We start from the raw sequence: 25,412 nt of genomic DNA on the forward strand, positions 1-25,412 counted from the left end.
CCAGGCGTGGTGGCGCATGCCTGTAATCCCAGCTACTTGGGAGGCTGAGGCAGGAGAATCGCTTGAACCCAGGAGGTGGAGGTTGCAGAGAGCTGAGACTGCACCATTGCACTCCAGCCTGGGCAACAAGAGTGAAACTCTGTCTCAAAAAAAAAAAAAAAAAAAAAAAAAAAAAGAAAAACCAACACACACACACACCAAAAAAACAAGTATTTGAGAATGAAATAATTTAAGGTATAAGAGTGCATTTTTTGAAATCCAAAAGAAATATAAGGGGTGATAGCATCTGTGGTGCTCAAATATGCTCAAAAATAGATATCTTAGTGGCTAAAAGCAGTACCTTACTCTCACTGAATTTTTTGTTTGTTTTTTGAGACAGGGCCTCAATTTGTTGCCCAGGCTGGAGTACGATGGTGCAATCATAGCTCACTGCAGCCTCGAACTCCTGGGCTCAAGAAACCTTCCCACCTTAGGCTCCCGAGTAGCCAGGACTACATGCGTGTGCCACCATGCCAGCTATGTTTTAAGAATTCTTTTTTGGCTGGGCACGGTGGCTCATGCCTGTAATCCCAGTACTTTGGGAGGCTGAGACGGGCAGATCACGAGATCAGGAGATTGAGACCATCCTGGCTAACACGGTGAAACCCCATCTCTACTAAAAATACAAAAAAATTTTTAGCCGGGCATGGTGATGGGTGCCTGTAGTCCCAGCTACTGGGGAGGCTGAGGCAGGAGAATGGCATGAACCCAGGAGGCGGAGCTTGCAGTGGGCCGAGATCGCGCCACTGCACTGCACTCCAGCCTGGGCAATACAGTGAGACTCCATCTCAAAAAAAAAAAAAAAAAAGAATTTGTTGTTGTTGTTGTTTTGTTTTGTTTTTGGTAGAGATGGGGGTCTCGCTATGTTGCACAGGCTGGTCTCAAACTCCTGGCCTTAAGCAGTCCTCCCACCCAGGCCTCCCAAAGTGTTGGGATTACAGATGTGAACCACTGTGCCTGGCCTCACTGATATTTTTAATTCCATAAAGTGGGCAGTCTAAGTTGGAAGAACTTATATTTTTCTTATGGGCTGCAATACAGCTAATTTCATTGTGAACGAAAACAAAAATGCCAGTAAGCAAAAAACACATAAAACAAAAACCTTGCTGCCAGTATTCTAGAAGACAACCTGTAGTTAGTCCTACTTTGATTCTGATGGGTTTTTTCCTCCAATTTTCTATCTTCGAGAGACTTCCATAATCATTAAGTATTACCTCAAATGCCTTTGTAATGCCATAAGCAGATTATAAGCTTACAGAGATAACTCTTCATTTGCTGACAACTGTATCTAAGAGGTTTTTCCCTCTACAATCAAGGGATAGACACTTCTTGCTCGGCAAAGATTGGATGTTTTCTTGTTCTGCAAAGATTTGGATGTTTCACTAAGAATTTATCAAAAGTTGTTTGGCTTTTTTTTTAAAAGAATACTTTTTCAATCATAATTCGTACATATGTATGTCTACATGGTGGGGTCATAATCTTTTTCTTGATTACATATTCATGGCCCAAAATAAAAAATTTTTTAAAAGCCTAATATAAGGTCTGACTACAGAGATAAACATAATTAATATTTTATTACATTATTTATAGTCCTTTCCCCCATCATTACATACATATCTTACACATATTTAACAAAATTTGAATCACCTATACATATTATTTTGTTAAATATATATGCTTTACAGGCCAGGCATGGTGGCTTACACCTGTAATCCCAGCATTTTGGGAGGCCAAGGTGGGCGGATCACTTTGAGGTCAGGAGTTCGAGACCAGCCTGGTCAACATGGTGAAACCCTGTATCTACTAAAAATACAAAAATTAGCCAGGCGTAGTAGCACACGCCTGTAATCCCAGATATTCTGGAGGCTGAGGCAGGAGAATTGCTTGAACCTGGGACATGGAGGCTGCAGTGAGCTGATATTGCACCACTGTACTCCAGCCTAGGTGACAGAGTGAGACCTTGTCTCAAAATAAATAAATAAATAAGCTTTATGAATGTCAAGCATTAATGTAATGTAATTAGTCTAAAATACAAGTAGTAGTGCTGTTTATGAAAATAAAACATGGTGTCAACCAGGGCTCCAGAACCAGTTCTCACCATCCTAGTGCTACTATCTCACCATCCTAGCACTAATTATTGTTATTATTGTTGTTACTTTTTTAGAGGCAGGGTCTTGCTCTGTCATCCAGTCTGAAGTGCGGTAGCACAATCATAGCTCACTAGAGCCTCAAACTCCTGGGCTTGAGCAATCCTCCTGTCTCAGCCTTCCTAGTAGCTTGGACTACAGGCATGCACCACCACACCTGGCAAATTTGTTTTTTTGTTTGTTTCTTTTACAGATGGGGTTTTGCTATGTTGCCCAGATTGGTTTTTAACTCCTGGCCTCAAGCCATTCTCCTGCCTCAGTCTTCCTAGTAGCTAAGATTACAGGAGTGAGCTACCATGCCTGCACACATACTAATTATTAATGAGCTGGCTCTGAAGATAATTAGTGCTCATAATTGAGTTTATAATTGTATGAATACTAAACCCTTACCCTGACAATGAAGAGGCTTAACGAATGATCTTGCGATCATAAGATCTATGCTTTAAAAATGTACCCCTGAAAGGCAGACTAACACTTCAAAAACCAAACCAAGTACCCAAAATAGGTTGTGCTGGCTTCTGGTTTACAATTATACATCTGTGCTCACTGTACAAAATCCCTTCAGGCTAGAAAAACTGATTTAAACTGGAAAGGCTGTTCTTCAACTGGGAAATTGTTAGAGCTTTTCTATATTGCTTTCAGAACAATGGCAAGGGAAGAGTAAAATAATGAAAATGCAACTCCTTTCCCAACATTAGTTAAGTAATGTTAGCCAGAAGATAATACGAATAAGATTTAGACAATTTCAATAAGCAGAGGCATGTTTCCTTCCCTTGGAAAATAAAGAAAATAACTCTACCAGCTTTTAAATAAGAACTAATAGGCCGGGCGCAGTGGCTTACACCTGTAATCCCAGCACTTTGGGAAGCCGAGGAGAGTGAATCACTTGAGGTCAGGTGTTCGAAACCAGCCTAACCAACATGGCAAAACCCCATCTCTACTAAAAATACAAAAATTAGCTGGGTGTGGTGGCACGCGCCTGTAGTCTCAGCTACTTGGGAGGCTGAGGCAGGAGAATTGCATGAACCCAGGAGATGGAGGTTGCAGTGAACCGAGATCATGCCACTGCACTCCAGCCTGGGCAACAGAACGAGACTTTGTCTCCAAAAATAAAATAAAATAAGAACTAATAAAGGATAACTTTTTGAAATTAGTGGCTCTACTACACAACCACCTTTTGCTCCCTGAGCTTTCTGACAAATCCTTTTAAATAATATGAACCATGTTTACCAATTACATTTCAAAGGTGACATTACTTCTTTCTTCATTTGCATAGAACTATATAAAAAGATAAAAGTAAAGTCATTTAAACAAGTCCTACTTCTTTTCCCTTTCAAGTAGGTAGGAAGAAATATCCAGAGGGAAAGGTAAGCAGAATGTTAATGTAAGTATCCTTTGCACTTACCCCAGTGATATGAATTAAGCAAATTGCCTGACACATAATAGATATTGACATAAATTTGTTCCATGAATTTATTAAGGCTCCACTTCAAGCATATCCAATATTCAAAAGTCAAGATGTATACAATGGAAATTATGGAGTATATTTAGGACTTATTTTCATATAAAAATTGATTTTTAGATTTTTTTGGGGGGGTATCAGAAGTATACATGGCAACTTCTGCATTTGGGTTTTTAACTTCTGTTATAAGTTGTAACCTCTCTTTAAAGAGCAATCCTTGCAGCTGTTAACAACAGAGGTAAAAAGGGAAGACATATTCTCCTCTGCTCTTTCATCCTTCCTTAAACTTAATGTTTAAGAAAGTCTACAAAGTTAAAAACAAACAAGATTAGGATGCAATTTATCAGCATAAGTACTTTGACCATAATGAAACCTTAAAATGGCTATGAAAAGGGACAGCTAGATCATTTGTGTATGTATAATCAACCCTCCTTCGATTCACTGTGGAAAATGAGTAGCTGTATTCAAACTCCAGCTAACACTAATTTTAACATAAAATGATCTGATAACTTCTTATGGCATATAGTAGCAAAATTAAAAATCCCGAGGGAGGCCGGGCACGGTGGCTCACACCTGTAATCCCAACACTTTGGAAGGCCAAGCTGGAGAGATCGCTTGAGCTCAGGAGTTTTAGACCAGCATTGGCAAGAATTTCCCAGGTGAAGAACAGCCTTTCCAGTTTTGTAGAGATGAGATGAAACCTCAGTTCTACAAAAAATACAAAAATAAGCCAGGCATGGTGGTGGGTGCCTGTAGTCCCAGCTGCTCAGGAGGATGAGGTGGGAGGATTGCCTGAGCCTGGGAGGCGGAGGTTGCAGTGAGCCAAAATCACACCACTGCACTCCAGCCTGGGTAACTGAAACCCTATCTCAAAAAAAAAAAAAAAAAAAAAAAAAAAACATCCACAGGGAAAAGGGGAGATTTTGAATACAAGCAAAGTCAAAGTTTCTCCTCCTTCTCCAAATATCACACACTTACAGAGTATGGACTCTGGCCACATGCCACCACTGATACCATTTTCAATGTGTTTTTCCCACTGAAAAATTCAGTGCAAGAGTATCATATTTTAAGGTGAATTTTTTTTTTTTTTTTTTAGACAGAATCTCATTCTGTCACCTAGGCTGGAGTGCAGTGGTGCATCCCACCTTCTGGGTTCAAGTGATTCTCCTGCCTCAGCCTCCCAGAGTAGCTGGGATTACAGGCGCCCACCCCCACACCTGACTAATTTTTGTATTTTTAGGAGAGATGGGATTTTGCCATGTGGGCCAGGCTGGTCTTGAACTCCTGACCTCAGGTGATCCGCCTGCCTCAGCCTCCCAACGTGCTGGGATTACAGGCGTGAGCCACTGCGCTTGGCCTGATTTTTTTTTTGAAAGAGGTAGGGTGGGTGGAAATATTTCCACTGTTTGAGTATTAGCTCCAGATGCTTCTATTCCAAACTTCTCACTATTCTTGAATAAATATTTCTTTAAGGGCCTCTAATAAGCAGCAGATTCTATGTTTGATTCTTTTAGGGGACTATTTGAAAAAAAAAAATCTAAATGTGATTCTCTTTCTTATCTTCACGATTTTTATCCTAAATGGCTTTTTTTTCCTTTAGTTATGGTATCTAACAGAATTTTTATTCAGCTAAAAATTTCTGGAGGTCTGAGAATCATTTGAAAGCACAGGCTTTAGAAAAGGGAAATACCAGTTAGCTGATGTCTAGGATGTTTGCATCTCCTGTTTCAGTATTTTAATTTCACAAAAGAAAAACATACACATAGAATTTAGGCCTTGTGGTAATATCTAAAATGACATGCTTGCACCTGATTTATTAAAGGAAAATTGTCCTTAACTGGGTGTACCTTTGAAGGGTAACAAGCAAAAATTCCAAATGTGCATCCTCTATTATATCAGTAACCTCCTTCCAACTGAAGGTTAAAGAAACCTAGAGTTCTAGTAGTTTGATGATCCCTCTGTGAATCAGGGAACAATAAGTAATAAGGCTCAGAGACCAAATCCACAACACTGTCTTGGTAAATCTTCATTTATTTGATTTTTTAAAAAATGACAGGTTTTATGATGAAAAAAAAAATAATGGGATCTTAAAAGTAAAATAAAGTACTTGTATGTGCTTAACCCACAAGCATTCATGTTTGAAACATGACTAAACAGGTAAAGAGATGTTTTACACTTTAGTACTTCCTCTTGACTAGAAATGAAAAGATTGCAATACTGCATGTGGCAGGATTCCTCTTAGGAGTGTCCTGTGCAGATTAGCCATTGATCCCACATCATTAGCCAGTTCAATAACACAAGGCTGAACAATTTCCCCCTGGTACACATGTTAAACTTTGAGCAGTAACTTACTGAATAGCAGAGCCCAACTCACAGCCATATTGCTAATTAAAGAACTTGTAATTTCCCAAAATGTAGAGTACCCTCGTATTACCAATAATTTTTCAAGTGCAACTGTGTAAAACAAAGCCAGAGATTTTCAAGTGGCCCCCAAGATAAATCAGCGTATGCTTTTCTTTTTCTTTTTGAGATGGAGTTTAGCTCTTATTGCCCAGGCTGGAGTGCAATGGCACGATCTCGGCTCACCGCAATCTCTGCCTCCCGGATTCAAGCAATTCTCCTGTCTCAGCCTCCCAAATAGCTGGGATTAAAGGCATGTGCCACCACGCCCAGCTAATTTTGTATTTTTAGTAGAGATGGGGTTTCTCCATGTTGGTCAGGCTGGTCTCCAACTCCCAACCTCAGGTGATCTGCCCGCCTCAGCCTCCCAAAGTGCTGGGTATACAGGCTTGAGCCACTGCATCTGGCCTAGCATATGCTTTTCACACATAATGCAAGTGGCATTATTACTTAGGCTCTAACTGATAGAGCCTAAGTAAGGTCTCAAGACCACCTGAGAGATGCACTACTTCAGATGCCTAATTTGGCAACCAACCAGAGTTGGTACAATTGCAATACACAGATATACATGACCTCCAAAGAGCTCAAGCTTGAGAACCCAACTCCCTGTGGATTTTATTGCTAATTAATTTTTTCAGACTAGAGGCAGTTTAAATTCATCCCTAATGCAGAGTTGAATATGCAAAATATTCTTAATTACCAATTTATGTTTTCCTTCAAAACACTGAAAATGTAAATGCCAAAGAGAGGTGGCACCAAATTACTGGAAAGTTACCATTGGAAGCCTTTGAGTCACAAAGTTGAGTAGTCTTTAGGATGCAGAAATATATTAGACCAAGCCTGATTCCTCAGAGATGTAGAGAATTTGTTGAAATATAGTTTAGCACTTCACAATATCAAAACTCCTGAAATAAAATGCTTCTCATTTCACTTACAAAACAAAACAAAACTCCTTTCTAAATAGAATCATGAATCCTTAGTTTTCTCCTTTAAGAAAAAGATGAGGTTCAGGGAAATAATGACTTCACCTGGACATTAAAACACATGTCTTCAGCTCTTTTTATTTCTTCTTTAAATGACAAAGGAACTACATTTCTCAAAAATAACCCCCCTATAATTGTATGCTAGTCACTGCATCAAACTTTGTTTTGGAATGACAAATAGACTTTCCTTAGGATGGGAAATTTCTTATTTACATGGCTACCTAACATGTCTGTTATGATTGTACAGAAGAGATTATATTTGCATGTAAATACATACATAAAGACTGAACTAGTAATTGTAAAGATAAGTATAAATAGAGATGAACTATAGTGAAGGGAGATATAGGAGAGAAAAGAGTTAAATTCAGTCATGTAAATAATGTACTGAAAAGACTTTAATATGAGAGAACCATAATGAGGAAATAGTCTAAAATGGTATTAAACTCCATTCTATAAAACAGACAAGGCTAAATTATTCTTATTCCATTACCACATAATGGTATAGGACTACTGTAAACCAATTACCTTATAGAATAGTTGCTAGGTATAGTTCTCAAGCCTGCAACAGCGATTGTGGGTATTTAATTTTAACCCTTGGTAGGAAATGAGGAAGGGTGATTTTTCTCTTATTCAGGAAATCAAATAACAAGCAAGTCAGACTTCCCAGATTCACAGCACAGAAGCCAGCAGCTTTAAGCTGTTTCACAGATAAACAGTTCAATCATTCTAGGAGAGAAACCTAAAATTTCCTACCAAAGTATTTTTAGGTGGTAAAATTCTCTATCAAAAAACAAAACAAAACAACAATCAAATTGGCAATCAAATGGGGAGGTTAGAAAGCAAACCACACACAGTCTAGATAAGTTGCTATGTCTGTTGTAAAATTTAACCCTTTGGAGATATACATAACAGAATGCCTACATCAAGCACTTGGGTATTCTGCTTTATTGCTGAGCCTAGCCAGGCAGAAAACCATTTTTTTGCTGCCACAGAGATAATGCCACTAATGTGACCCTGGGCTCTGAGAAAAGAGCCATGATCTCCTCTAACCAATTAAGGGGTGGTGTGGACCAGGCTCCAAATGAGCTGCACAACAGTGGCCACTCAGCATTTCCTTCTCGGCAGAATGGGGAGAAGGAGAAGAAAACCAGAGACAACAAGCCTCTTTCAGAGATACAAGGAATTTTCACAGAGGATAGCAGATTCCCTACAAATGAAGTTCAATGAAAAACAGTCTCACCGCCAGAAGCCGAGGCACAAACAGACGATGCCCCATCCCCAGAAGTTCCAGCACTCGACACGCATACTCATTCACCAGCTTGCTCCTCTCGTCGTGCATGTCCTGGGACTTTTTGACAGGAGGTGTGAGCTTAGCAGCTGGGGCTGGGCAGGGCACCCCTTCTTCCATGAGCACTAAGTAGGTATCCAGAATGAGAAAGATGGATCTCTTATCCACAATATTAAGAACTGCGGTGGGAGGGGAGCCAGGTTTAGGTCTCCCTGGGAGGACGTACAAGCCAGTCTGTGGTGGGAATTGTCAGCTAATGTCTCCACAAGAAAAACATTTTGGCTAAATTATCCACTGCGAGAACCTCAAAGTAGACTGGAAAATGAAAATGAAATCAAGTACTGATCTAAATAAAAAACGGCAAAAGCAATCGAATGCGAGAAAATGGCCAAGAGTGATGCAGGAGAGTTCAGATACATGTGTAAAAACGGACAAGCTGCTTAGAAGGGTCTAGCATGTGAGAATGTGTGAGAGTGTGTGTGTGTGTGTGTGCGCGAGAAAGGGTGTGTGTGCGTGTCTATGTGTGAGAAGACAGCAGCAGCAGTAGCCAGGAAGCCAGGGCAGTTGTGAAGCTGCAAGGAGAAAAGGATGAGCTCATTGCAATCCTCGATTCGTGACAAGCAGCGCTGTTGTTGCTGCTGCTGCTGCTGCTGCTACTGCTGCTGCTGCTGCCTCTCGCTGTGAATCAGTAATGAAGGGGTAGGGAAGGAAGGGGAGGGAAGAGGAGGAGGTAGGTGAATGAGCATGCAGAGTGTGTCTCAGGGGAGAATGCTGTAATAAGAAGCCAATGGCGAGCCATTGGACAGATGCGCTTCCCCCTCCCAGTCTACCTTCAATCAGTGTTAGTCTGACAGCTTATGCTGTTGAATCCTAAGCCACAGAGAGATGAACTAGCTTTTCCTAACATGTGATGCTCACAGAAAAAAATCAGACAGCCAGTCATCTGAACAGCTGACCTTTATTCACTCTTGCTTTCTAACAACGAGAAGAGATCTTATACTTGGATTTAAAGTGGGATGTTCCAATCCTTATTAGATGACTGAAACCGCTACAGAAGAGAGATATTAGGGTAAAATGATAGAGTATGGACAGAAGAGCCAAAGACCAAGCAACCAAGAAATGACACACCCTCAAGTTGAAGTGTTTATGCAATAATAATGACTCTTTGCAATGCAAATACAAGAAGCATTTCAGGATTCTGGGAAGGCTGGCCATGATTAAAAGGAAGATTTTTGTAAACAAGCAATATGATAAATAATAAAAACCTAACACGTATTAAGAGTATACATTTAAAGAACTATTAGAATTGAAATTCTCAAAGCAAAAACAACTTTTGTATGCCACAGACCTTGATAAACACTCAGCTAATAGTTGAAAACATTGTTCTGATAAATCTCTGGTCAAATTAATCCTTCCCCAGTAATATAAAAATTATCCATAGTTCAAAATTTTACAATCTTAGTGCTAATGTGTTATATTAGTCTACTTGTTGTGAATAAATAATCAGTTGTAGCCAAATGAAGGCAAAATGACCAAATCACCATAGGGACAGTCTCTTAACTTTATCCTAACAATTAACTAATCCATATTCAGCATCTTGATTCTGTGGTTCTGTAGTTGCTCTCTTAAGTACCAGGCTGGTTTCTCCATACAAATTATAGCATGGTACAAAGAGAAACAAGGCTAAGAGAGCCAGAGCATGTATTTTGTGAGTCTTAGTTTTCTACTCTGACAAATAAGAGTTACATATCTACAAATAACCAAATAGAAACATATTTATTGATGTATGTCTGTAGGCCTAAATAAATAGATTAATTATGAAAATGAGCTTAAAGAAATAGGAAGGGAGATTCTGCCTCCCTTAACAATATATTATTTGGTTTCGTTTTTCCAAAATCTCAGAAAAACAAGAATTTTAAGAAATTTAACATTTAAGTATTATTTAACAAGTTATTTTAAATGAAATATTTATATATTGCTGTTAAGCCTTTTATCTCTTCCAAAAATGATTTCTTTTTTTTTTTGTTTGAAACGGATTGTCGCTCTGTCGCCCAGGCTGGAGTGCAGTGGCAGCATCTCAGCTGCAAGCTCTGCCTCCCGGGTTCACATCATTCTCCTGTCTCAGCCTCCCAAGTAGCTGGGACTACAAGCGCCCGCCACCACACCCAGCTATTTTTTTTTTTTAATGTATTTTTAGTAGAGATGGGGTTTCACCGTGTTAGCCAGGATGGTCTCGATCTCCTGACCTTGTGATCCGCCTGCCTCGGCCTCCCAAAGTGCCAAAATGATTTCTTAACAAACTAAATAAAGTAGAGCTAGGAACAGTAGTGTGTGCCTGTATTCCCAGCTACTCCAGAGGCTGAGGTGGGAGGATCCTTTGAGCTCAGGAGTTCCAGGCTCTAATGTGCTACGTTCCTGCCTGTGAACAGCCACTACACTCTAACTTGGGCAACATAGTGGAACCCCATCTCTAAAAACAAAAACAAAAAACTATGCAAAGTAAAGATCTTAATGTAAAATGATCATAAGCATAGAATATTACGTATATACAAATAAATTTCAGGTCCTAAAGTTCTGGAGTAAATGTTTGATGTACTGCCTAGGATGAGGATAGGTTCAGCTGGAAGAGGGAGGCCATAAGAAGGAAAAGGTTCTGGGCCTTTCATGCTCTATCCCTAAACACACACGCACACCCACACCCACACACCACACACCACACCCCCCACACACACACACATCCCCCCACACCTCCCCACACCCCACACACACACTCCCCACACACCCCCCCACACACCCACACTCCCACACTCCCACTCCACACTACATGCCCACACACTACCACATACACCCCCACACATCACACCCCCCACACCCTCCTGCACACACCCACAGACACACCACACACACACCCCCTACACACACATCCCACACACCACACACACACACACACCCAACACCACGCACATTTAGACACACACACACCCCCCTCAGCTCCATTTTTACCTTGTATATATACTGGTGTTCTGCATTAAATTTTGTTTGATAGGACTGTGCTACTGCTATGTACAGCACTGCCATAGACATTTCACATTTAAGAACAAGGGAACATCCTGAATTGCTCTTAAATGTGAATGAAGAATTCAGTGACTTCTTAGATTATAGGATTTTTTTCTAGTTGACTTTTTAAAGGATAGGGAAGATGTTTCCACTCAACTAACTTGGTCTTGAAAAGTACTAGCTGAAGCATTTTTTCTTACATAAACCAGAAACAGGACTTGCCCAAAAAGATTCCAGTAAAAATAAGTAAAAATTAATCAAATGATTTTGGAACTGTATGGTTTGGCTCTGATGCTCACAAAAAGAAGTTAAAATCATATATACTATGTATTAAATGTAATAATTAAAATATGATTTTTTTTTTTTTTGAGACAGAGTCTCGCTCTGTTGCCCAGGCTGGAATGCAGTGGCGTGATCTCAGCTCATTGCAACCTCCGCCTCCCAGGTTCAAGCCATTCTGCTGCCTCAGCCCCCCGAGTAGCTGGAATTACAAGCATGTGCCACCATGCCCGGCTAACTTTTGTATTTTGAGTAGAGATGGGGTTTCACCATGTTGGCCAGGCTGGTCTTCAACTCCTGATCTCATGATCTACCCGTCTCGGCCTCCCAAAGTGCTGGGATCACAGGTGTGAGCCACCGTGCCCAGCAAAATATGTTATCTTAATGAGCAAACCAAGTTTCACTTAAAACAGTTAGGTATGTTTAACAAAATGCTGTGTACAAGGCACTACAACAAGTGGTCATGTATTTCAGTTTCCCCATCAAAAATCCCTCATGCTTCCTTCATGCTTCCCCTCAAAAATCCTTGCATTCAAAATTTCCATCATTTCTGCCCTGGTCCTTTTTTCAGGATATTCTTTCAGAATAGAATGTTCATCAATATCAGGTAAAATGATTCTTCTAGAACACTACTTGGTGAAATGAAAAAAGAGATTCTAGGGATTTTTGAAGCTCTAAAAGCATCACTCATTTCAGTGAGCTTTTCCTCCTCTTCCTCCCCAAATCCCAAATACTTTTTTTTATTGTTGTTGCGATTCAGTAATAAATAACAGAACAATCACAGAACACTCTTCTTTTGAAATGGGGTCTTGCTGTGTTACCCAGGCTGATCTTGAACTCCTGGGCTCAAGGGATCTCCTACCTCAGCCTACTGAGTAGCTGGGATTATAAGCATGTACCCAACAGAACACTTCACAGAAAACATTTCTGAGTTATAAAGTAGTCCATAAAATGGAATAGGAGAAAAGAAACTCTTCCGATTTAACTAGTTAATAATGCATGATTTCTCACATTTCTTTTGGATGAATCACCCATAGAGAAGAAAAACTTATTCCCTCTATCCTCCTAGGTTCTCTGCCTGGGGCCCTGCAAATAAGTCTGAGACAATACAGGTTAGCAAGATAAACATAAACAGAACTTTATTAACACATGTAGTATGCACACACATGGGAGAAACTCAGTAATGACTAACTCAAAGGAGTGGTTAGTACTTGGGGCTGAGGCCAGGCACAGTAGCTCACACCTATAATCCCAGGACTTTGGGACGCCAAGGCAGGCAGATGGCTTGAGCCCAGGAGTTCAAGACCAGCCTGAGCAACATGGCAAAAACCTTGTCTCTATAAATAATAATAATAATAATAATAATAATAACAACAATAATTAATCATGGTGGCACACACCTGTAGTCTGAGCTAACCAGGAGGCTGAAGTGGGAGGATCACTTGAGCCTGGAAAGCCAAGGCTGCAATGAGCCACTATTGTGCCACTACACTCCAGCCTTGGTGAGAAAGTGAGACCCTGTCTCAGAAAAACAAAAACTTGGGACTTGGGGTTTATTAGCATGTTAAGAAGGAACAATACTTCTGTAGAGAAGTGATAAAACAAAGGAAAAGGACTTTGAGCTCCTAGGGTGACAAATTGTAGGAAGGCAAATATATGGGGAAACTTATGACAGATAAAGACTAGTTAATAAGGTTTGTTTGTATAGACTCTTTTTTGGTGCCATCTCCTCTCCATTTATAAGGTTGCTATCCCTTTGCTGGTATGGAAAGTGAGTGGCAAGGCACCTTCACAAGAGGAATTTATGCTTGACTTTCAGGCATACGGGGGATGGCAGAGAGCTCGTCCTATGTCTGCTTTTCCTTAATCGCCTTTACCTCAAAATAATCCTTATGCCACAGTGATGTACTGGGGGGGAGGGGTGACATATTCTGAATCCTTTCATACCCAATAAGAGAGAGTAAGAGAAAAAACCAGGCAATGGTCCCAAAGCCATGGTCTAATGACTAGAAGTGTCATTCTCCGGAGTACTGGAAGCAGGTGGTCAGTGCTGCAATCCCAGTTAGAGCCTTGCACTTGAGAATGCTCTTCCTGAACCACTCCACTGTGTCATGGTTATCAGACATATTCAGGACACATATAGATTTCCATTGTAAAATGAAAAGCACATTTGACTTAATTCATGGACCTATAATTAAGAAAACTGAATGTAACAAAACATGCTAGGTAGTTATTTCAGTAGTTACAAAAATGAAAAAGGAAACACCTTCTGACCTGCAGGAGCTTAAAATCAGGGAGGTATCCAAATACAAAGATAAAGTAGGGTGTGATGGACACTATAAAAGGGGTGACACACTGTGTGCTATGAGGTAGGTATGTCTTTGTTGTCCACAGTAGATGCAGACAAAAGTGGGTTTATACTACTGGGATGGGCCTAGACAAAAATCCAAGAGTAATGATAATTAAATATATCTCTAAGACCAAAACAGGGCATTGCTTATTACATCATCTTTTAGTCACATTTACTAGCTGTATGACATGAATAAGTTACTTAGCCCTCTGAGCTTCTGTATGGCAACATCACCTAGCTGGCAAAGCTGCTCTGAAAATTTAATAAATTAATGCATACAAAGGAACCTCTCGTAGTGCCTAGCACATGGTAGGTGCTCAATAACTAGTAGTTTTTTTCATTCTTTCCAGGAAATCACGTAGAAGAAAAGAAAATGTGTAAAAATACATTGCGTTTATCTGGGTTAGGGTTTAGAAAGACAAAAAGAACTTTGGATATATTCACAATAGAAAGAGAGCTAGTCAAACACTGAAAAGACATTCCTGTCAGATCACCTGCCTCTTCGGTTCACTAAGACACAGACACATCAATAAGTAGCAAAGGATCCATGCCCTTCTTGACTAGGAGAGCAAAACCTAATTCTCTAGCTATTCTTTGCCTGATTGACAATTTTTAAAAAGATGAACCTTCAATGATTTTGCAAGTTCCTAAGATCCAGCAAACAGGTCAAAATACAGATGACACAGTGAGTAGTGGTGCCATCGTGGTACTGTAAAATCCTGCACAAATCACACTCTTTCTTTCATTCAAGTCTTGATTCTGGGCTGGGCATGGTGGCTCACACCTGTAATCGCAGCACTTTGGGAGGCCGAGGTGGGCGGATCGCTTGAGGTCAGGAGTTTGAGACCAACCTGGCCAACATATCATAAACCTGCCTCTACTAAAAATACAAAAATTAGCTGGGTGTGGTGGTTGCATACCTGTAATCCCAGCTACTGGAGAGGCTGAAGCAGGAGAATCGCTTGAACCTGGGAGGCAGAGGTTCCAGTGAGCCAAGATCATGACACTGCACTCCAGCCTGGGTGACACAGTGAAAATCCATCTCAAAAAAAAAAAAAGTCTTGATTTTGCTCAACACTGTACTATATGCTTCTGGATATAGAAAGACAGATCAGATGCTGCTTTCTAACTTTAAGGATTATTCAAGCTACTTAAAAGCTAAAATGAAATGTAATGAGACTGAGCTTACAAGTTATATCACAGGGAAATGAGTCTCATTATTTTATAGTTGGAACTCAAACATCGAAGAATTAGAGTACAATATAGAAGATACTGTGCAGTTACCTGACATTTTGGTAGGTGGTTGAGGTCACATGTTTATAGCATCTCTGTAAAATATTGTAGACTTACCTAGCTTTTTAGGAATGCTCTAACCTTGTAAAATTTAAGGCATAACTGTTAAAGAAGGTTTTTTGTTTTTAAATAGAAAGGAGAATTTTCCCCTACCAAAAGCAATTTAATAACATTCTCAATAGTCTTGGTAGCATCACTAATACCTATTGCCAATCCTTGTGATCAGATTCTACTGTAATGCCTTTATTAATGTAAGAATGTCTTACGGTCTGTAGAGAGTCATTTTGTTTCTACTTGGTTTTTCTTTATCTTTTTCTTTTTTTTTTTTTGGAGATGGAGTTTCGCTCTTGTTAACCAGGCTGGAGTGCAGTGGCATAATCTTGGCTCACTGCAACCTCTGCCTCCTGGGTTCAAGTGATTCTCCTGCCTCAGCCTCCCAAGTAGCTGGGATTACAGGTGCTCGCCACCACACCCTGCTAATTTTGTATTTTCAGTAGAGATGGGGTTTCACCATGTTGGTCAGGCTGGTCTCGAACTCCTGACCTCAGATGATCCACCCGCCTTGGCTTCCCAAAGTGCTAGGATTATAGGCGTGAGCCACCACACTGGCCTGTTTCTACTTCTGTGTCATTATTGACATGTAGCTCAATAGGCTGCTTATCTTATTACTGGACATTTAGGAAAGGGCTATACTGTACATAGTAAGCCAGACATCTGAAACTTCTAGTAACTAGGCTCAGTTTTATATAGTTTTAATTGCTTTATTGAGTATGGCTGACATACAGAAAGTTGTAGATATTTTATATGTATAATTTGATGTACTTTGCCATAAGTATACACTTGTGAAACCATTATCACTATCAGTGCCGTAAACTTATCCATCATCTCTAAAAATTTCCTCCTATTCCCTTTGTTTTGTTTTTCCTTTTGTGGTTAGAGCACTTCCTATAAGAGTCACCTCAATTAAATATTTTACAGCAACACAGACTAAGTCTACTTCTTTTTTTCCACGTGACGTTAATTAAAATATTCAAAGACAGTCTTAATTTTCTTTTCTCTAAGCTAATCATCCCTGCTGCAAACTGGGTCTCCTATGAGGTGGTTTCTGGACCATTCTAGACTATTCACAATCATGCTTGCTACTTCAAGAACACACTTTGGACAGTATCTCTCATAGGGCTGCCCAAACTGAAACAGATACTCTAGATATAACAGAATAATAAAGTAATGAAACCTTGTTGGACCCTAGAAAACACCAAGGTCTAACATGTTTATCCTGTTGAAAAGACTGAGGCAGTAGATAAGTGACTGCTCATCATCATAAAACTTGTCAGAGGCAGAGTCAGGAAGCCAAGATATTCAGAGCACAGATGCACGGCAGGGAACCTAGCATTTCCTGCACTGTAATCTGGTCTTTCAATTAATGTATCCCATAAAGAACCTATCTTATTAGAAAGATTATGCTTCACCACTTTATTCCACATGGAACTGGTCAGGAACCTGAGCCTGCCATCTGGTAAGAAAGAATCTAAGATTCTTAGGTTGAGTTGAGAAGGGGTATCCACAAGTCTGCCCTGAGAACTGTCACTTCTAAACACACAGTTGTTATAATAAAGTACATCTGCCTTCTCAATTTTTAACTGATAAGCACTCTCTTTTCCAGATGAACAGTTCAAGGAGCTACATCCTTGGCAGCTCAGCTACAGCGTCTCTGTAAGAGCTGCTTTCTTGAAGCCATGTTAGTGGCACAGGCTTGAAAATGGAATGCTATCTCAGTTCGTTCATCCCCTTTCCTGGACAGTGTGGATAAAGCTCATATTTATTTTCAAGCTTAAGCAGAAGGTATAAACATATGTTAGCAGAAGCCTGTTTTTAAATTTTGAATTGATCAGATTAAAATTATCGTGTATAGAATCTAGACTATTCCCTGATCCTCTCAAGCTAGACCAGCATTTTTTTATCTTTATGTGTGTGTATTGTCATTGCTGTTAAAAAATAATGAGGTGTTGTACTCATCCTAGTAAATTGTGAATTGTCTCTACCTTCTTCCTATGGTCCATCTCCAATTCCCTATTAAATTTGCAATCTCTAACATCTTCATCTTCATATTACATAGAATGTTAGGTATAGTTTAACAGCTGTCACTGTAAAAAATAATATTTTCAATGGAGGAGTTATATGGGCCAACCCATGTATTAGCAAGTGAATTTATTTCTACAAAATTAATATGTCAAGATAGGGACATTCATTTTTTTCTTTTTCTTTTTTTTTTTTTTTTTGAGATGGAGTCTCTCTTCTTCACCCAGGCTGGAGTGCAATGGCACGATCTTGGCTCACTGCAACCTCTGCCTCCTGGGTTCAAGCAATTCTCCTGTCTCAGCCTCCCAAGTAGCTGGGATTACAGGCACGTGCCAGCACGCCAGGCTAATTTTTGTATTTTTAGTAGAGACGGGGTTTCACCATGTTGGCCAGCCTGGTCTCGAACTCCTGACCTCAAGTGATCCACCCGCCTCAGCCTCCCAAAGTGCTGGGATTACAGGTGTAAGCCACCAAGCTCAGCCTCATTTTTTTTTCTTGAAATGGACAAGTCCATGTTGTGAAACAAAGGTGGTAATAGATTGCACAGCCTCCTCCCACTCTAGCTCTCCCACCATACATAAACACATACCCCCCGCCCCCTGCCTGCCCACACACACACACACACACACACTCATGGCTTCAAATAGATGCAGCAGAATTTCAGAAGGGCCTCTGCACCGTTTTTGCCGCCAATCTTCATATGGCTAGCTCTACTGCATCATTCAATTCCAATGTCATTTTGCTCACAGAGGCTTTCTCTTTTCTTTTTTTTTTTTCACTTTTGTCGCCCAGGCTAGAGTGCAATAGCGCAATCTCGGCTCACTGCAACCTCTGCCTCCTGGGTTCAAGCGATTCTCCTGACTCCGCCTACTGAGTAGCTAGGATTACTGGCATTCAAAAATAGCCAGCCACCATGCCTGGCTAATTTTGTATTTTTAGTAGAGACGGGGTTTCACCATGTTGGTCAGGTTGGTCTCGAACTCCTGACCTCAGGTGATCTACCCACCTTGGCCTCCCAAAGTGCTAGGATTACAGGCATTAGCCACCGTGCCCGGCCCAGAGGCCTTCTCTCTTACTATCTTTATCTAATGAAGGGCAGTAAAAAATTTGTATTATTTCTTTTATGACATTTATCACCACTTGAAATTGTTTTCTTACTTCTTTGTTACGTATTCTCTTTTTTTTTTTTTTTTTTGAGACAAAGTCTTGCTCTGTCTCCCAGACTGGAATGCAGTGGCATGATCTCGGCTCACTGCAACCTCTGCTTCCCAGGTTTCAGTTATCCTCGTGTCTCAGCCTCCTGTGCAGCTGGAACCACAGGTGCGAGCCACCACAGCCAGCTAATTTTTTTGTATTTTTAGTAGAGATGGGGTTTCACTATGTTGGCCAGGCTGGTCTTGAACTCCTGGCCTCCAGTGCTCTGCCCACCTCAGCCTCCCAAAGTGCCAAGATTACTGTCATGAGCCACCACACCTGGCCAGTTATGTATTATCTCTGTACCCAATTAGAAAATATCAGGGCAGGCTTACAGTGGAGAAGAGCAAGAGATTCAAAAAATCTTAATTGACAAGGGTATTGAGAGGAAAACGAACACAAAATAAGATCCTTGTCTCAGCTTCTTCTATTAATTCATTCATTTTCACTTTGAAATATTATAATTTTACAGGGCCTTAGAACCTCTGTTTACTTTAGCAACCAAGAGTCAACCACACTGACCCCTTGACACATTTACGGATTTAACATTTATCGTTTCTGTTCTCCCCAGGAGACCCCACAGAGACACAACACAGTAACTTGTGGGTTTGCTGAGCAATGAACTGAGTCACTCCCATGTAGCAGATGGTGAGTAAATTTAGCTTATAGTCTTTGCCCTTCTCAGTTATTATACATTCTTATGACAAGGCAGTTATTTTATATCAATTTCATAAGTAAAGAAACTCTGTAAAAAAAATCGTAGCAGTATTGAAAAATCAGGGAATGTAAGAGCATCTGAAAATATATTCTTCATGAATGTTGAGTTGTTTTAATCCCCTGAACCCATGTTTTTACATACTAAAAAAACAGACCACAGTCCAACTAAATTGGTCTACCTGGTTAATTGCAGTGATTCCTTAAGAATGCCATGATTAATACATAATATTATGCTTCCAAAAAGGCTATTACTGATCTATAACCATCATAAAGACTAGCCACAGAAAAATGCAGAGACCATTTTAGACATGCAAGTAGCTGAGTCACTGTGGTTTTTGGTAAGAGGAGAAAGGTTTCTATATTTAAAAATAAGGATATCATAATATTGGTATTTAGAGTATCCTGTGAACTTTGGATAATACATGTTATATAACAGTCAACTACTTCAGGAAAGAGAAGAAACTTAAAAGCATAAAACAGGCTGACTGCAGTGGCTCACACCTGAACCCTCAGCACTTTGGGTGGCTGAAGAGAGAGGATGGCCTGAGCTCAGGAGTTTGAGACCAGCCTAGGCAACATGGTGAAACCCTATCTCTACTAAAAATACAAAAAAATTAGCCAGTTGTGGTGGTGCATGCCTGTGATTCCAGCTACACAGGAGGCTGAGGCACGAGGATCACTGGAACCTGGGAGATGGAGGTTCCAGTAAGCCGAGATCACGCCATTGCACTCCAGCCTGGGCAACAGAGCAAGACTTCATCTCAATGTGTCCAATAGGTACATGTGAGGCCAGTAAGTACATCTGAGGCCAAATTATGATGAAAATGGAATGCCAAAAGGATGGGTACTGGACAACAAGTAGGTGAGGAATGCTACGAAGATTACCTTTTAGAAAGATTAATCTAGTAGCAGAGGGCAGGACAGCTTAAGAGAGGAAGAGACTGAAGGTAGACAAGTCAGAAAGCTCTTGTAGTCAATCGAATGTGAGAAAATGAGAGCCTGGACTGGTGTGCTATGGAAATAGAGCCAAGCTTGAATATGAGAAGTACCACAAAGAAGAAATACCTCTTCAGTGTTTCTGTGTTAACTTTCTAAAGTACAGGTGGTTTGCTATGACCTCCTTTGTATAACTCACTAATACAAAACTGCCAGAGAGACAATATTCTTTACCAAGTCAGGGAATGGCACACCACAGAGGAAGCAGAATGCCTCCTGATAAATGAACACAGTGGCTCTCTCAAAGTTCCGGGTGCTGAGGCACAAAGTTGATTATAAGATCACTTGAACTGGTTACTTTCGTCGCAAGTCTAATTATTAATGAAGTTCAAACAATAATACATTAAAGCTGTACCATGCAGAAGCTGGTCTGGTATCACTATTCAATTGCTTAGGGACACCCTGGTTATCACTAAATGCCATAAGTGAGAACATGTAAGGTCTAGTAAGCTTCTTTCTCTATAAAGCACACATTTTAGCAGCTCTTTTCCTTAAAATTAAAGAGAGACCAGGACAGGGAAGTTTTTAAAAGGAAGATAAAAGAAAAGTGGAGGATAGTAATGACTCACTATTCGTTGTCTCACATATCCAACTGTACCCAAGTTCCCTACAGTACCTGGGAAATGCTGCTCAGTATGCCCCTCTACACCCCTATTGTTGCAGCCTTGGTTAAAGAAGCCTTCATTATTTCTCCCCCAGACTATTCTAATAGTATCCTAACTATTCTCCATATGTATTACCAGTACCTTCACATTTCAGTCTTTTTGCCTCCAAATTATCTTCCTAAAACAAAACATTTGATCATGCAATTGTCTGAAAGTATCCATATCCTCTGGTCCACAGGTTCAAAGCACAAGACATCCTTCAGACAAGCTAGATCTATCCTACCTTTCCAATTGCATCTGTCACCTTGATCCCTCATGCCCAATGTCCTCATGAAACTTCTCATTATTTCCCAAATATGCTTTTTAAAAATTATGCTTTTCTTATCTACATATATTGTTCTTGTTGCCTAAAACATCATTCCTTGTTTTGTCTTGCTAATCTTTCAAGAGTCAGATGTCACTTTCTCTCTTTTTTTTTTTTTTTTTTTTTTGACACAGAGTCTCGTTCTGTCACCCAGGCCAGAGTGCAATGGTGCAATGTCAGCTCACTGCAATCTCCACCTCCCAGGTTCAAGCGATTCTCCTGCCTCAGCCTCCCAAGTAGCTGGGATTACAGGCACACACCACCACGCCCGGTTCATTTTTGTTTTTTTAGTAGAGACAGGGTTTCACCATGTTGGCCAGGCTGGTCTGGAACTCCTGACCTCAGGTGATCCACCCACCTCGGCCTCCCAAAGTGCTGGGATTACAGGTGTGAGCCACTATGTCCAGCCTCACTTTCTCTTTCAAGTCATCCCTGTCATTACCTCCCTCCTCTGCCTTTGCATCCTGTCCCATTTATGACCCTACAATAACAACTCTTCTACGACAATTATTTGTAGGCACGTCTGTCTCCCCTACTTCCCAGTGAAACTCTGAGATTAACCACACAACATATTCATTTTCGCACCTCTAGTACCCAACAGTTTTTAGTCACTGTGGTCAGAGATCATTTAAATATATATTGAGTAAATGAACAAATGAATAAATGATGCTCACGTGAAGAAATAAAATTAAAATATCAGCTTAACTTTTTAAAATATATATATTAAACTAGGGGATAATAAGCATATATGTCTCTTTTATTTAATGTCTAAATTAGTAAGAAGAAAGTTCAAAATGAAAGCAAGTGCAATGTTTATGGATTTCTAAAAGAAGGGAGGGATACTGACACATAGTAAAGCAGCATAAAATCCATAAGAAAATAAATAAAGGTCAATGTTATTTAGCAAAGTACTTATTACCATTTGGTGTCCCTTCAGGAACATGTAAATTTGATTTGGGGAATGTGGGGGTTCTCATGATGATGACCTAGTTCTCTGGAAGTGAATCAGTGAACAAACCCATATGCTTTACAGGATGGACACAATTAGAGTTCAGAAGTTATTGGCTTCCGTTTGGATTTTACTGTGTACAATATAATAAGGAGGAGAGTGTCAAATAAAACAATATTTTTCATTTCACAAAGAAACAGAGTATGGGTGTTGATGGAAGTAGTAACGTAGTTGGCTATAACTAATAAAGTGTTATAAAATCCAATCATTAAAGTTCCCAAAGCTTTTTAAACAATGTCCACATGAACCTAAACTAATATTAACAAAAAATATCCCTTTTAGAAAATATCTGATTGACAAGTTTATTTGCTCAAAAGGGCAGATACTTAGAATTTACCAGTCACAAGACTGAAATCAAACTCAAGAAAATGACACAGAAATCACTTTGGTAAATGGAAGACTCTTCCACACTCCTCCTCTACAAGTTATTATATTTAGAGAAGATAAAAACTACAAGTAAATGCATAAGATGTTTGAAATGGAGTTAGCCAGATGGTATACACACATTAGTCAAATAATTGAGTTCAAATTTCCATTTATTTTTACATTTACATATTTACATACTTTTTTTTACTATTTCTTTCCTATCAGTGATACTCCAGGTTATAATGCTCTGATCATGGGATGTTACAACATTTAAATGAAAGTTGAAATATCTAGCCAAAATTCAAGAACTAAAAGTCTAATATATAAGCATTCTACTGTATTTAAGGCAAAGGGGCCTAAAAGCAGCTGTCACCACTGTAGGGTTTATGGTCTGCACATAACAGTGGAGAAGCAGCGTGGGTTATAGACATGAGAGTGAGCAGTTGAATACACATGCTCAAAAGCTCCTACAGGGCTCGAATGGTCCCGTTCTTAAAAGAAGTATCACTCCTTTAGCTCTCCAAATACCAGAGTCAGCTTTGCTGTCTTTGCTCTGAAATGAGAATGCATTATTTTCCAACAAGAATGCCTAAGCAGCAAGTGTGCTAAGCAAGAGCTTTTGATTTCTTCTCTTTACTCTAAAATTGCCTAACCATAGCACAATATACCAAGCCAAGATAACTACAATTATCGTTCCTTTACTGGAATTATTTATTTTACTGAAACAGTAGCTGAACGATAAGCTAACCTTAATCTCAGAACAAGACAATTCTCTATTTTAAAATCACTCAGGGTGAGTGCAGTGGCTCACGCCTGTAATCCCAGCACTTTGGGAGGCCGAAATGGGTGGATCACCTGAGGTCAGGAGTTTGAGACCAGCCTGGCCAACACAGTGAAACCCTGTCTCTACTAAAAATACAAAATTAGTTGTGATTGGCGGCGCATGCCTGTAATCCCAGCTACTCAGGAGGCTGAGGCAGGAGAATTGCTTGAACCCGGCAGGCAGAGGTTGCAGTGAGCCGAGATTGCGCCATTGCACTCCAGCCTGGGCAACAAGAGTGAAACTCTGTCTCAAAAATAAAAACAAAAATAATAAAATAAAATCACTCATATGGAAATATTGTATTGTGAAATACTGTAGTATATTCTCACCCCCAAAACATACCTTTTCATTTAAATGCTACTGAGAATACAATGGGTCCTATTTAAAATATGCCATCTTTCATTATTTTTTAATTAAGGAGGAGTTGCTTATGATTTAATAATCAAGAAGAAACTGACTGGTGGCTTCTGCTCCAATACTGATTCTTCAAAATGGAGCTTCCTCAACCATGCAAGGGCTTATAGAACATGTAAAAGCCTAGTACCAGGTAAACACCCACGTTGCTCTCCACACACTACCCTTACCCCCATTTCTAGGCTGCCTTCCTTTACGCTCATTTTGATTTTGCTTTTGCTTTCCTGCAGTTTGGTCTATTCTTGGCTTTGTACTCCGATTCCTGACATGCCCCTCAGGCCAGTCTTGCTTGATGGCCCACACTTGTCTCAGTTACCTCCTTCAGTTCATCTACTCAACTCAACCTTTACAAAATAAAACATTACCATGTCTGGGTAGAAGATGTTTCCACTACCAGTCCCACCCTTGCTGGGGTAAACCTCTCCCACCTCCCACCACAATATAGGAGGGATTGCACACTGGTCATATAAAAGAAAGAAAAGAAATCTGAGATAAGATAAATATAATAAATTGACAACAGAGCACTAAAGAGAAGGAAGAATAGAGAATAAGTAGGTAAATCTATAGTTATCCAAATAAAAGAAGAAAAACTTAGTCCAGGCGCGGTGGCTCAAGCCTGTAATCCCAGCACTTTCGGGGGCCGAGGTGGGCGGATCACGAGGTCAGAAGATCAAGACCATCCTGGCTAACGCGGTGAAACTCCGTCACTACTAAAAATACAAAAAATTGGCCGGGCGTGATGGCGGGTGCCTGTAGTCCCAGCTACTCCGGAGGCTGAGGCGGGAGAATGGCGTGAACCCGGGAGGCGGAGCTTGTAGTGAGCCGAGATCGCACCACTGCACTCCAGCCTGGGTGACAAGCCAGACTCCGTCTCAAAAAAAAAAAAGAAGAAGAAGAAGAAAAACTCACGGCCTGTAATCTCAGCACTCTAGGAGGCCGAGGCGGGAGGATCATGAGGTCATGAGATGGAGACCATCCTGGCCAATATGGTGAAACCCCTTCTCTAGTAAAGATAAAAAAAATTAGCTAGGCATGGTGGCGTGCGCCTGTAGTCCCAGCCACTAGGGAGACTGAGGCAGGAGAATCACTTGAACTCGCGAGGTGGAGGTTGCAGTGACCTGGGATCACACCACTGCACTCCAGCCTGGCGGCAGAGTGAGCCTCCATCTCAAAAAAAAAAAAAGAAGAAGAAGAAGAAGAAAACATATCAAAGATGCAAAGATGTTCAGTAACCTCTCAATTATCAACAGAGAATGGCAGTACTAATTTCAAATTGAAGATGAATACAGATTTGAGTAAGTTGTCGCAATTCTATTTGAATATCTCTTAGGTATTAGGCATTAACTTCAATAATGAAGTCATTACAAAAAGAACTAGCTCAGGAAGACCTAGGAATGTATTTAGATTTCTTATCTGGTACTCCCTCATACTGTTAGGGCGGCGGGGGCAGGGTGGGTCTTTGTTCTTAGAGCTCCCAAGATGGTGACGGCCGCTCCCAACGTGGTAGGAAGCCTTTTGTTCTCCGGCCTGGGGTTCTTGGCCTCACA

At 40.3% G+C, this 25,412-nt stretch overlaps 1 protein-coding gene across 31 annotated transcripts in view; it reads right to left on the bottom strand.

The window, feature by feature from the left end:
* RABGAP1L (RAB GTPase activating protein 1 like) overlaps positions 1-25,412 on the bottom strand; it is an 831,104-nt gene that overhangs the window by 180,713 nt on the left and 624,979 nt on the right. The window contains exon 1 of one of the 31 annotated variants that reach the window (XM_009438622.5): positions 8,272-9,020. The exons of 28 other annotated variants lie outside the window; for them this stretch is intronic. In XM_009438622.5, coding sequence (XP_009436897.1) covers positions 8,272-8,439 — 168 coding nt within the window. In that variant the 5' untranslated portion in view covers positions 8,440-9,020. Of the gene's footprint in view, positions 1-8,271; positions 9,253-25,412 lie in introns of those variants that run through there. 2 more of the 31 variants (XM_063811097.1, XM_063811102.1) reach the window with 2 other exon arrangements.

Source organism: Pan troglodytes, chromosome 1 (assembly GCF_028858775.2).
Source record: "Pan troglodytes isolate AG18354 chromosome 1, NHGRI_mPanTro3-v2.0_pri, whole genome shotgun sequence".
Classification (NCBI taxonomy): Eukaryota; Metazoa; Chordata; class Mammalia; order Primates; family Hominidae; genus Pan; species Pan troglodytes.